General features: G+C 40.8%; 1 protein-coding gene across 12 annotated transcripts in view; it reads right to left on the bottom strand.

Annotated features, from left to right (window-relative positions):
• GABPB1 (GA binding protein transcription factor subunit beta 1) overlaps nt 1-13,860 on the bottom strand; it is a 72,972-nt gene that overhangs the window by 35,882 nt on the left and 23,230 nt on the right. For 2 of the 12 annotated variants that reach the window (XM_027768409.1, XM_006168769.3), the window contains exon 1: nt 5,336-5,516. The exons of 6 other annotated variants lie outside the window; for them this stretch is intronic. In XM_027768409.1, the coding sequence (XP_027624210.1) occupies nt 5,336-5,422 (87 nt within the window). In that variant the 5' untranslated portion in view covers nt 5,423-5,516. Of the gene's footprint in view, nt 1-5,335; nt 5,522-13,860 lie in introns of those variants that run through there. 4 more of the 12 variants (XM_014584257.2, XM_027768408.1, XM_027768413.1 and 1 more) reach the window with 4 other exon arrangements.

Raw genomic sequence — 13,860 nt, 5'->3', positions numbered from 1 at the left:
TGCTGGTCCCATAAAGCCAATAAATTTTTTTCTAAGGTTTCTTACTAAGAAATTTCACACTACATATGCATAAAAACTTTCAAAATGTTCATACTTTATAATACTCATATTCATCAATCACAAAAAAACTACTTGAAACATATTATCAATTTATGCCAACCCATTTCACACACAAACACATTGTTTTGAAGTATTAGACATATAATTTAATCTATAAATATTCCAGGGTAGCTTTTAAAGATTATCTTTCAAATATAATATTATGCTCAATTTTAAATCTTATTTACAAATAGTATATATATACAGTTTAAGAGTCAGAACTCTGGGGAACCAGCAGTTAATGTAATGGCTATGTCACTGGACTCCCACGTACTCAACCGCGGTTCGCGTCCCGGACACAGTGGCTTAAAACTCACGCCGGGCGCGTGTGTGTGCGTGCCCAAGATCCCAAGAGGAGAATGGAGGAGAAGGGATTGCGGCGTGACCATCCTCCCTGGGGGGTGATTTCTTGCTTTCTGTCTCTCTGTCTCTCTCTGTCTGTCCGGCGAGCACACGTGCCCTATAGCAAAAATCTCTCCAAAAAAAAAAAAAAGAGTCAGAACTCTAAAATAGACATCATGATCTGAAGTGTATAAAAAAAAAAAAGACATGGAAAAAATACTTAGAAACATATCATTGTGGGGATGGCAGGTGGCATGGTAGTTAAGCATGGGACTCCCACATGGTTAACCACGGTTCAAGTGCTGAACCTGGTGGCTTGCTTTCTCATTTTCCCTCTCTCTGTCTCTCTCTGGCCAAATTTAAAAATAATATTAATAAAATTAAATACATAATCATTTCTTTTAAATTTAAAGAAGAATATGGCAATGAAAAAATAACTTTTCCCCTTTTTCTACTCTGCTTTATTTCATAAGTTCTCTATAATAAGCACCTTATTACTCATACAATTAAAAACATACTTTCTCTGTGTCCCTCTCATGGAAGAAATTTGTGTATGAATCCTTAAGAAAAAATATTTTTAACTACTTATTTTATTTATTATTATTTTCTTTAAAGTTTTGCCATAGGGTATGTGTGCTCACCAGAGAGAGACAGAGAGGGGGAGAGAAGGAAAGTGAGAAAGCAAGGCACCAGGTCCAGGACTCGAACCATGGTTGGCTATGTAGGAATACTAGCACCTTCATCACCATGCCACCTATTAGCCCCAGAAAAATATCTTGCATAAAAAAGTTCATCAAAATCAGGTAACATATAATCAGATGTTAAAAGAGCTTTTTTTTTTTTTTTTGAGAGGTTTTTGTTATAGGGCACGTGCGCTCTCCAGAAAGACAGAGACAGAGAGACAGAAAGTGAGAAATAACCCCCTGGGAGGAGGTCACCATGCCACACACACACACACACACACACACATGCCCAACATGCATTTAAGCCACCGGTCGGGGACTTGAACCATGGTCGATTTCAAGGGAGTCCAGCGACATAGCCATTACACCAAATGCCGGTCACAAAAGAGCATTTGTTTAAATAGCAAAAGGATGGAAAATATGAGTCTGGGCCAGAACAGTGGCCCAGGTGGTAGGATGCTGCTGTATAATACCAGGGCCACACAGGAGGCCTGGGTTTGGTTCTTAGGTCAACTTGAAACTGCCCTATACCAATGATCCTCATTGGCTGGGAGGATGAGGGGAGGATCACAAAATGGTGAGGCCCTTTAGGGGTATTTCTCGCTCTCTTGCTCTCACTCTCACCCTCTCATGAAAGAAAGAAAAAACTTTTTAAAAAAATGTAACCTTCCCGGGCGCATGTGCGTGCATGCCCAAGATCCCGAGAGGAGTACGGAGGAGAAGGGATTGCAGTGTGCCCATCCACCCAGGGGGTGATTTCTCGCTTTCTGTCTCTCTGTCTCTGTCTGTCTGGTGAGCGCACGTGCCCTATAGCAAAAAAAACTCTCAAAAAAAAAAAAATGTAACCACAGAGACCAGCAGTTTAGTGTCATGGCTATGTCACTGGACTCCCATGTGGTCGACCATGGTTCAAGTCCTGGATCTGGTGGCTTAAACTCATACCAAGCACGTGTGCATGCCCAAGATCCCGAGAGGAAAATGGAGGAGAAAGGATTGTGGTGTGGCCATCCCCCCTGGGGGGTGATTTCTCGCTTTCTGTCTCTCTCTGTCTTTCTGACAAGTGCATGCGCCCTTATAGCAAAAACCTCTCCAACAAAAAAAATGCAACCTGGGCTGGTCAGGTGGTGTGGTGGCAAAGGCAGCTGGATCCTACATAGCCAACTACGTAGTTCAAGTCCCAGACCTGGCAATTTGAAAAACACACTGGGCATGTGTGTGAGCACATGCCCAAAATCCTGAGAGGGGTTAGGGAGAAGGGACTGCAGCATGGCCATACCCTTTGGGAAATTATCCCTCCAGCTGCCTCTCTCTGGCAAGTTAACATGCCCTACAGCAAAAAGAGAAAAACAAAAGTAACTCTATGGACCAGCTACTGGTCTGGTGTTTAAGGAGGCAAGATCCCACATGACCCCACCGCACTGTTCAAGTTCAAATCTGGCAGCTATAAAAACACACTAGGTTTGCATGCATGTGTTTCCAAAATCCCAACAGAAAGGAGAAATGGAGGGGAGGGGAATGCAGCATAGTCATTCCTCCTTGGGAGTCCTTTCTCACTTTCTCTCTCTGTCTCTCTCTCTGTCTCTCTCTCTCTCTCTCCAGAGAGTGCACACACCATATAGTAAATTTCAAAAATAAAATAAAAATAAGAATGTGACTCTAGGTAAAACTTAGCACATTACAATCACATGGCTACTTACCTGTATGAAAATTTTCTTGGGCATCAGAATATAGTTGCCTTCATTCTCATAACAAAATAACTCTAATGATTATTTTTTTAAGGACCTCAACGTATTGCTAAGTCTTTACCTACACTATCTCATTTCATTTCAAAGGCCTTACCAAAATCATTATTGTCTCCATTTTGCAAAGGGAGCAAGTGAAAAGTAAAGACTTGCCAAAGAACACTAGTCTTGACCTCAAGATAAGACCCATAATCTCAGCCCTTCTTGTGTTCTAAATTGGAGTGCACTGGGAATTTGCAGGGATATTAAGGAACATGACCTCCAAAGTTTTAAGTTTGGTCTCCTTCTGTGTAATTCCTTTGAAGGGAAAAAAAAAAATCATCATATCAACTATGGTATATTCAAGTTTTTCTCTTATTCCATTATAGTTATTGCTTTTCTTCCTTTTTCTTTTAGTTTAAAAATAAAATGGCAATTGCAAACACTATCTTAAAAAACAAAATTCCCAAAACTATCCTTTTTCTAGAAAATGTGCTCCACAGAAACCAGCAGTAAGCCAGAGAGGGGATTCAGGGCCTCAGGAAATAAAGTATCCAACAAAAAGTAGAATGGAAGAGGGTCTCCAAGATGACGGCAAAGGAAGACGCCAAGGTGACAGTTATGCCCTAGACCTGGAAAGCAAACCCAGTGGAAGATACAGAAGTTCCAGGAAGGAGGTCTCCAAGGAAAAGATAAGTGGGTAAGGGTCCTAAGGAGGAAATGAAATTTCTAGTGGGAGTTTGAGAAAGGTTAATGGAGGATACCAAAAAAAGTAAACAAAAGAAAAAACTAGGCAATTTATTTTTCAGAGGGGAAAATACATATACACAACAAAGGAAATGTGATCCATGTGAGTTATACCCTATGTAGTTCTTTCCCTTTCCTTTGCTGCATAGACATGGATATGCCAAGAATAATATAGCTCCAGGGTCCTAATACCTGCTGCTTACTAACCTAAACAAAATTTCAGTGTAATTCTATTAAGGAAAAAATAGTGTAGGAATGGTTTAAAAGAGCTGAGGCTTTATCTTCACAGACAGAAAGTCAAAATATATCTAAATGAAAAAAATCAAAAACCAGCATCGGTCTATTATTTAGAAATAATGAAAGGAAATACTAAGAACAAAACAGCCAGAAGATTTACAAATGGATACCTCTGGGAAAGGGTTCAGGGTAGGAAAGGAGGACACAGGGACAGCAGGGTTTTCTTCATAAGCCTTATTTTATTTTACTTTTTCAACTCTGTACATGTACACTTTCAAAAATATAAGATTAAGGGATCAGTAGTTAGCATAATGGCTATATCGCTGGACTCCCATGTAGTCGACCGCGGTTCACGGCCCGGAGCCAGTGGCTTAAAACTCACGCCGGGCACGTGTGCGTGCATGCCCAAGATCCTGAGAGGAGAATGGAGGAGAAGGGATTGCGGCGTGGCCATCCCCCCTCGGGGGTGATTTCTCGCTTTCTGTCTCTCTGTCTCTCTCTGTCTACCTGGCAAGCGCACACACCCTACAGCAAAAACCTCTTCCAAAAAAAATATATATATACACATAAAATTAAAATAACCATATGCAGCCACAGTAGTACTGCACAGTCAGCCAGTGCTGGAATCCAGCTGCCTCAACTACCATGCCACCAGCAGGTCCCTCATTTTAAATCAGATATAAAGGTATTCTTTTAGAAAAAATACATCTAGGAACCAGGAGATGGTGTAATAGTTATGTCACTGGACTCCCATGTAGTCAACAGTGGTTCAAGTCCTGGACCTGGCAGTTGAAACCTCATGCTGGGTATGTGTGCGTGCATGCCCAAAATCCCGAGAGGAGAATGGAGAAGAAGGGATGTCATGGCCATCCCCCTAGGGGCTGACCTTTCACTTTCTGTCTCTCTCTGTTTCTCCAGCAAGTGCATGTGCCCTATAGCAAAATTCTCTCAAAGAAAAAATATATCTGATGAAGTATCCCTATTATGATGCTGAACAGGTTTTCTCTCTAAAAACAGTGAGAGGATCAGCTGAGGTGGTGCTGCTCCATATGCTGGAACTATATGGAAGACCAGAGTTCAGATCCTGAGTAGTTGACCTAAAATATGCCAGGCACACACACATGCACCCCGGTGGTCCTGGCTGGCTAGAGGGCAGAGAGAGGGCTGCAGGGGAAGGATGGCAACCTGACAAGACTCTGCCTGATTCTCTCCCTCCCTCAATAAAATAAAGAAAAAACTTCCTATAGAGGGATATGATCTTTGTCCTTGAAAGACCACAAGTTCATCTGGAAATGAAGGGACTCACTGACTCTATCTGTCCTATCGGTATCTCCAACCCACTGTGCCTTTATCCCATTCAACTATTTGTTTCTCATAAATCACACATATTTATCTCAGGGAAAGACTGAGACTTGAAAAGAGTGCAAGGAAAGGGTGAGGAGAAGGCTAGAATCCTAGGAAGCAGCCAGTAGAGGGCTTTGACTTAATCCAGAAAGCAAAACTTACCTTACTGAAAAGTGAAGCCAGTAAACTGCTAGCTGTTAGAAGTCTCAACAGTGAGCAGTCAATACTCTGCCCAAAAAAAGAACGCATTCATTTGATTCTCCCCAAGACTTCTCAAATTCATCCTTCCTCTCTGCTACACCTGGTGCTACACACCCATCACCTCATATCTCAAACATCACAATAGTCTCTTGGCTGACCTAATCTCTCTATCCTGCTACTAGGCAATGCCCCTAAAATACAATTTCATTTCATCAAACATTTCTATATGTGAACCTCTCCACAGTACCTGTCCTCAAAGAATTCAGAATCTAGTAGAAAAGATATATATATATGTATGATTGATTCCCTTGTCTAAAACCCCCAGAGTACGATCATTCTGAAGAATAATTTATTAATATTTAGTACAGTTAAAATATGCCTACCGGGACCAGCAGCTGGCATAATGGCTATGTCACTGGGCTCCCATGTAGTTGACCACGGTTCGAGTCCTGGACTCGGTGGCTTTAACTCACGCCAGGCGCGTGTGTATGCATGCCCAAGATCGCGAGGGGCGAATAGAGAAGGGATTGTGGCGTGGCTATCCCCCCGGGGAGTGATTTCTCGCTTTCTGTCTCTCTGTCTCTATATGTCTTTCTGGCAAGCACATGTGCACTATAGCAAAAACCTCCCCAAAAAATAAAAAATAAAATAAAATATGTCTACCCTTTGACGCAAGGATTCTACCAAGAAGCTATCCTGTGTTCTTGTGTATTCTTAAACTCGTATGTAAGATGTTAGAATGTTTATAGAAACATTATTTGCAATAGAAAAAAAGAAACTCTAAATGACCTCAATATCTATTAAAAGAAATAAAATTATAAAAATTTTCAAATATAAAAGTGTATCTATATGTATGTATATGTGTGTATGTATGTGTTTTTAATTTGACCAGAGACGGACAGAGAGAGTGAGAAAAGCAAGCTGCCAGGTGTGGGACTCAAACCATGGTTGGTCATGTGGGAGTCTAGTGCCCCAACCATCATGCCACCTGCCGGCTCCTTCTCTTTTTTTTTTGTAATAATTATTTTATTTTAATTCATGATCATCATCTTATTTTCTTTTTTCTTTTTTTCTTTTTTAGATTTTTCCAGAGAGAGAGAAAGAAAGTGAGAAAGCAAGCCAAGTCCGGGACTTGAACCACAGTCAGTCATATGAGAGTCCAATGCCTTAACCACCATGCCACCTGCTGGCCCCCACCCTACTTCTCTCTTACACAACCAAAATTACATTTGGTTGTTTTAATCTCTAAATAAAGTTTGTTTTAGAATGATTTTCCTTTCTCTCATCTAACCCACCTGTTTTTCTCACCTACAACACTGATTCGTTGAAGAGACTGGCCAATTTATCTTTACCTTACACTCTGAATTTTTATGATTGCTTCTTCAAGATTCTCCATTTTGAAATTACATTGCTTACCTATTTGCAATTTTAGAATTAAAAAAATATTTTTTTCGCTATAGGGCGCGTGCGCTCGCCAGACAGACAGACAGACAGACATAGAGACAGAAAGCGAGAAATCACCCCCCAGGGGGGATGGTCACGCCGCAATCCCTTCTCCTCCATTCTCCTCTCGGATCTTGGGTATGCATGCACACGTGCCCAGCGTGAGTTCTAAGCCACCGGGTCCAGGACGCAAACCGCAGTCGACTACATGGGAGTCCAGCGACATAGCCATTACGCTAACTGCTGGTTCCCAGAATTTAAAATTTTATTTCACTGTAACTTTTTAAGGTGCAACATATTTACATAATTCAAAACTCAAAAACTAAATTAAAAGCTATTCTCAGGGGGCCAGCAGGTGGTATGGTGAATAAGTCACTGGACTCCCACATGGCTGACCCCAATTCAAGTCCCCTCTCTGTCTTTCTCTGGTCAAATTTTAAAAACAATAATAATGATGAATAAAATTAAATAATTCTTTTTTAAAAAAAGATATTTTCAGAAACCTCACTTCTGCTTCCTTCACACCATTCCCACCTACCTTCCACTATAGGGCAATAATTTTATTAGTTTCTGATTTGTCTGTTCAATTTTTCTCTTTATAACATGAGCAAATGAGTATATATGTTCTTATTCTCTAGTATCTTAACCCTTACTTTTTATACCAAAAGAGCATACTGTATACTGTTCTGTGCTTTGTTTCTTTTCCCCATTGAGTATCTATCCTAGGAAATACTACAAAGGTTTTTCTAGCTCTGTTCTACAGCAATGTAGATCTCAGTTATGTGAAAATGTCAGTTTTATTTTTTTAAATCTAGTTATCTCTTACTCTAGCAATCAAGTCAAAAGACATCATCTTGCAATTCAAGGCCCTCTATGAACTGCCCCAACCTCACGCACTCAACTCATCCATTTTTCTCAGTGTCCACTTAATACAGGGATCTGACAACCCTCAGATTCTAAACAACTATTCTTCCTCATCTCATACATGCTCATCACCTTATTCCAGATTCAATGTTTCCCCTCATGCTATTTTTCCCAGTTTAGAAGAACCACATCCCTTTCTTTAAATCCTATAATTCAATCAAAGCCCGCTTCAAAAAGACCTCTTCTCTATTAAGACTTTCTTAAAAGAGCTAAATGAATCATCTTCCCTCTAAATTTTTCAGCACTTTATATCATAATCTGTATGTCTCCCCTTCATCATTAAACAAAGGTTTTATTGAGCATATGAACAGCAAAGAGCTTATGTTCTGGGAGAAGAACTTGCCAATAAATTAAATAATTGTATCAGTAGCAGTGATAAATTTTATAAAGGAAAAAGTAAGGTGAGGGCCAGCAGGTGGCATGGTGGTTGGGGGCACTGGACTCCCATATGGCCGACCGCAGTTCGAGTCCTAGATCTGGTGGCTTGCATTCTCACTGCCCCCCGCCTCACTCTTGTTCTCTCCCTCTGTCCCTCTTTGGTCAAATTAAAATAAATAAAGTTAAATAATTTTTTTTAAAAAAAGGAAAAGTAAGGCAGAGTAAGAAAGAGAATATTGGGTTAGGGGAACTGTAATTTCAGATAAGATGATTAGGAAAGGCCTTTTTGAGGTGGTAATAACTGAATAGAAACAGAAATGACAGAAGAAAAGCAAGGAAGAACCCAAAGGAAGCATCATGATGAACATGCCACTCTTCTGGTTTCTCAGCCTCAGAACACTGTCATACACCTGGGAAATTCCTCTGTGTCTTCAAAGGCAGCAGAAACGTCTGCCTGTTACTGAGTATTTGCTTGTCCAGCTCCCCAGGCAGCTAGAGTAGTCATATGACCTCTTCTTCAACAGAGAAGCATCCGTGCTGGACTTTTTCCTTCTCTCCTTCTTTTTTTGAGAGGTTTTTGTTATAAGGGCGCATGTTCTCACCAAAGAGACAGAGAGAAACAGAAAGTGAGAAATCACCCCTCAGGGAGGATGGTCACGCCACAATCCCTTCTTCTCCATCCTCCTCTCGGGATCTTCGACACACACGTGTGAGTTTAAGCCACCGGGTCCTGGACTCAAACCATGGTCAACTACATGGGAGTCCGGTGACACAGCCATTACACCAACTGCTAGTCCCTGTGCTGGCATTTTAACTTAGATGATAGTGCAAAAAAAGCAAGAAGTAGACAGAACTCACTGTGGCAAAAGTGGTTGTAGATTCCAATGACAGTGGTGATTAACAGTTTCTTCCAGTGATAAATTCATTTTCACATGCTAAATTAACCAGAGGGAGTTTCTGTTGCATTGAACTAAGAAGTCTGACTAATCTTGATGATCCCAGAAGATGGAAGAACAATTCTAAGAGCCATAAGCTATTGCAGAATGAAGGACAATAGGAAATGCAACCATGGCAACATAAATGAGTTGGATCATTTAGGGTTTACAGGACTAGTAAAGAGTAGATTATATTGAGTTTACTAGGAACTGTCAGAATGTTTTAAACAGGAGCTGTGATATAATTTATATTTATATATGTACACATGTGTACACACACATACACACACATATATATAATGGAGAGATTTTGCTATAGGGCACATGCACTTGCCAGAGAGACAGAAAGCAAGGAATCACCATACCACAATCCCTTCTCCTCCATTCTCCTCTCGGGATCTTGGGCACACATGCACACATGCCCAGCGTGAGTTTTAAGTCACCAGGCCCAGGGCTCTAACTGCAGTCAACTACATGGGAGTCCAGCAATGTAACCATTAATAGCATCTTCTGGTCCCAGTAATTTACATTTTTAAGAGACGACTCTTGCTGGGGTCAGCAGTTGGCATAATGGCTATGTCACTAGACTCCCATGTAGTTGACCGTGGTTTGAATCCTGGACCCGGTGGCTTAAATTCATGCCAGGCGCATGTGCATGCTTGCCCAAGATCCCAAGAGGAGAATGGAGAAGGAATTGCTGCATGCTTATCCCCCCTGGGGGATGATTTCTCACTTTCTGTCTCTCTCTTTCTGGCGAGCACAGGGGCCCTATAGCAAAATCCTCTACATAAAAAGAGAGAGAGACTACTCTTGTTATTTATATGGTTAATATGTAAAAAGGGAGGCAAAAATTGAAGGACTATTAGTTAAAAAGTTATTCCATTGGAGCCGGCAGGTAGCGTGGTAGTTAATGACACTGGACTCTCACATGGCTTGGACTCCCACATGGCTGACCATGGATCGAGTCCCAGATCTGACAGCTTGCTTTCTCACTTTCTCTCTCTCTCTCTCTGGTCAAATTAAAGTAAATAAGTAAATAAGTTTAAATAAAATATAAAAAAAAATTATTCTAGGCAAGAGCTGATGGTATCTTAGGCTAGAATAACTATGTGATCACTCAGACCTTTTACTTTTATTACTAAGTATCTAGATTTAAATCTATCGTATTTTGTTTTCCATTTGTTTCTGTTAAGTTTCTTTTCTCTCCATTCCTGCCTTCTTTTATATTGATTTTCTTTTTAACATTCTATTTATTTCTTCTACTGATTTGGAAATTATATCCTCTATTTCTGTTCTACCGTTGGTTCTCTAGAAATTATACCATGCATTAAAGTCTAAAGTAAATCAAAATCTTTATGCTCCCTTCCATAAAAGACCTTATTGGGAACCAGCAGTTAGCGTAATGGCTATGTCGCTGGACTCCCACGTAGTAGACCGCGGTTTGTGTCCCGGACCCGGTAGCTTAAAACTCATGCCAGGCGCGTGTGCGTGCGTGCCCAAGATCCTGAGAGGAGAATGGAGGAGAAGGGATTGCGGCGTGACCATCCCCCCTGGGGGGGGTGATTTCTCGCTTTCTGTCTCTATGTCTCTCTCTGTCTGTCTGGTGAGCGCACGCGCCCTACAGTGAAAATCTCTCAAAAATAAAAAGACCTTATTGATTTTAAAAGATCTGAAGCAATGCATAAATCCAATGCATATATAGACCCTGTCTGGATTCCAAATTTGAAAAACAAGAAATGTAAATTTTTTTTGGGGGGGAGGCAAGGTTTTTACTATAGGGCGCATGCGTTCCCCAGAAAGCAAGCTAGAAAGCGAGAAATCACCCCCCAGGGATGGCCACACCACAATCCCTTCTCCTCCATTCTCCTCTTGGGATCTTGGGCACGCACACACACACCCAGTGAGAGTTTAAGCCACTGGGTCCTGGACTCGAACCCCGGTCAACTACATGGGAGTTCAGCGATACAGCCATTACACTAACTGCTGGTCCCAAGAAATGCAATTTTTTAAAACATTTTTTGAGGGACCAGCACGTGGCGTAATGGTTAAGATGCTGGACTCCTATACTGCCAACCAGTTTTGAGTACAGACCTGGAGGCTTGCTTTCCTACTTTCCCTTTCTCTTTCTCTCTCTCTCTCTCTCTCTCTCTCTCTCTTTCTCTCTGTCTCTCTGGTCAAATTAAACAAATAATGATGATGATAATAAATAAAATTAAATAAAATCACTACTTTCATCATTTATTTTTACATTTTCCCACAAACATTTAATAAAATACCTATTTTATTAAAAAAATTTTGACACAAGTGGGAAAATGACTAATTAAGTAATGATACGAAAGTATTAAGGTTCTTTTTCTGGATATGATACTACCCACACAGCTTATCTTTTTTGAGATAAAAAACGTATTTGTGGGTTAAATAATATGATACTTAGATTAAATCATTGGTATATCAAGTAATTTGATACTTTATCTTTTTTGAGATAAAAACATATTTATGGATTAAATAATATGATCCTTAAAACTTATCTTAAAATAACTGGGTATTTTAACTGAATATATATGAAATCAGTTTAAGTCATGAGTTGGTAATGACTATGTGAGGATTCATTATACTTTTTTATGTATTTAATATTTTCCATAACAGAGTTTTTCTATTATCCTTACAAACAAGAAGCACACCTACCACACCTACCATCTTCTGTTAATACTTTTTTGGGGGAGAGGTTTTTGCTATAGGGCACGTGCACTCGCCAGACAGACAGACAGAGACAGAGAGACAGAAAGCGAGAAATCCCCACCCAGGGCAGATGGCCACACCACAATCCCTTCTCCTCCATTCTCCTCTCGGGATCTTGGGCATGCACGCACATGCACCCGGCGTGAGTTTAAGCCACCGGGTCCGGGACTCGAGCCACGGTCTACTACGTGGGAGACCATCAACATAGCCATTATGCTAACTGCTGGTCCCCTTAATATCCTGTTTTAAATCCATTACACATTTTACTTTTTCTTTTACTTGCCAGAGAGCACATGCACTCACCAGAGAGAGACAAAGAGACACACAGACAGGGAAAGATTTTTTTTAGGGAAGGAGAGGGAAGGTGAGAGAGAGAAAAGAAAGCACCCCTCAATGGGGCGTGGTAATACCACAATCCCATCTCTTCCATTACTCCATCCTATTGGGATTGGGTCATGTGTGCATACACACACACACGTGTTTTTCAAGTTTCCTGGTCCACTGGGCCCAGGACTCAAACCACTGTTGACCACAGAGGATCAGAATACCTTAACCACCAGATTACAAGGCAGTCTAACATTTTTCACTGTTAATTCAGTCCAAAATGTTAATTCATTTTCATTTTCCCAAATATATGTCACTTTCTTTACTTTTCATTTACACGTCATATATTTTATTCCTGCCATGTGGGATCAATTTAATTCTGGCCATAGTGCGTCCTTTATAAATGAACTGTCCAATGTGTTGCAAGTGGCTATTTAAATTAATTAAAATTAAAACAAAAATTCAGTTCATCAGTCACACTAGGCACATGTGCTCAATAGCCCCATGGGACTTGTGACTGCAAATATTGGACAACACAGATAAAAACATTTCTATCATCACAAAAACTCCTATTGGACAGTGCTGCTTAAATGATTTTTCATGGGTGAGATGTGAGATGTTGGTGACAAGCTGTTTTTGTCTTAAAATGATCATTCTTTAAAGATATTGTTACTGCATATAAAATTCTAAGTTGATGGGACCAGCAGTTAGCCTAATAGCTATGTCGCTGGACTCCCATGTAGTCGACTGCGGTTCAAGTCCTAGACCTGGTGGCTTAAACTCACGCCGGGCACGTGTGCATGCGTGCCCTCCCCCCCCAAAAAAAAAAACACCTCTCCAAAAATATTTTTTTAAAAATTAAAAAATAAATAAATAAAATTCTAAGTTGAATTTTATATCTGCTGTTAAGAAGTTATCTGTAGAGACCAGCAGATGGCGCAATGGTTACATCTCTAGACTCCCACATAGTCCGCAGTGGTTTAAGTCCCAGACTCAGCAACTTTTTGGAGCCAACAGGTGGCTTAGTGGTTAGGAGCACTGGATTCCCGCATGGCCAATCGCAGTTCAGGTCCCTGACCTGGTGGCTTAGTTTCTTGCTTTCCCTTTCTCTCTCTGTCTCTGTCTTGTCAAATTAAAAATAATAACAAATAGAATTAAATAATTCTTAAAACACACACACACACACATACACAGGATGTGTGTGCATGTGTACCCAAGATCCTGAGAGGAGAATGGAGAAGAGACTGTGGTGTTGTGATCCCCTGGGGGGGAGAGGGGTGATTTCTCGCTTTCGGTCTGTCTCTCTCCGCGACTATACGCACCCTATAGCAAAAATCTCTCCCAAAAAAGAAGTTATCAGTCAGTCCATTCTTGCTCCTTTGATGGCTATCTTTTCTTTCCAGCTACTTTTAGAATTCTCCTTTAAGGACCAGCATATGGCTTAATGGTTACATCACTGGACCCACACATAGCTTAATGGTTATATTGCTGGACCCTCACATAGACAAACACGGTTCAAGTCCTGGACCCAACGGCTTAAAACACATGCCAGGTGCATGTGCATGCATGCCCGAAATCCCAAGAGGGGAATGGAGAAGGAATTTTGACATAGCCATCCCCGCAGGGGCTGATTTTTCACTTTCCACCTTTCTCTGACTCTCCGGGGAGTGCAGGCGCCCTACAGCAAAAATCTCTCTTAAGAAAAAAAAAAAAAAAAAGAATTCCCCTTTCCAATCGTCTTTT

Source organism: Tupaia chinensis, unplaced genomic scaffold, assembly GCF_000334495.1.
Source record: "Tupaia chinensis unplaced genomic scaffold, TupChi_1.0 Scaffold146140_1, whole genome shotgun sequence".
Taxonomy (NCBI): Eukaryota; Metazoa; Chordata; class Mammalia; order Scandentia; family Tupaiidae; genus Tupaia; species Tupaia belangeri.
The sequence above is the reverse complement of the archived record's forward strand: the minus strand, read 5'-3'. Positions and strand labels throughout refer to the sequence as shown.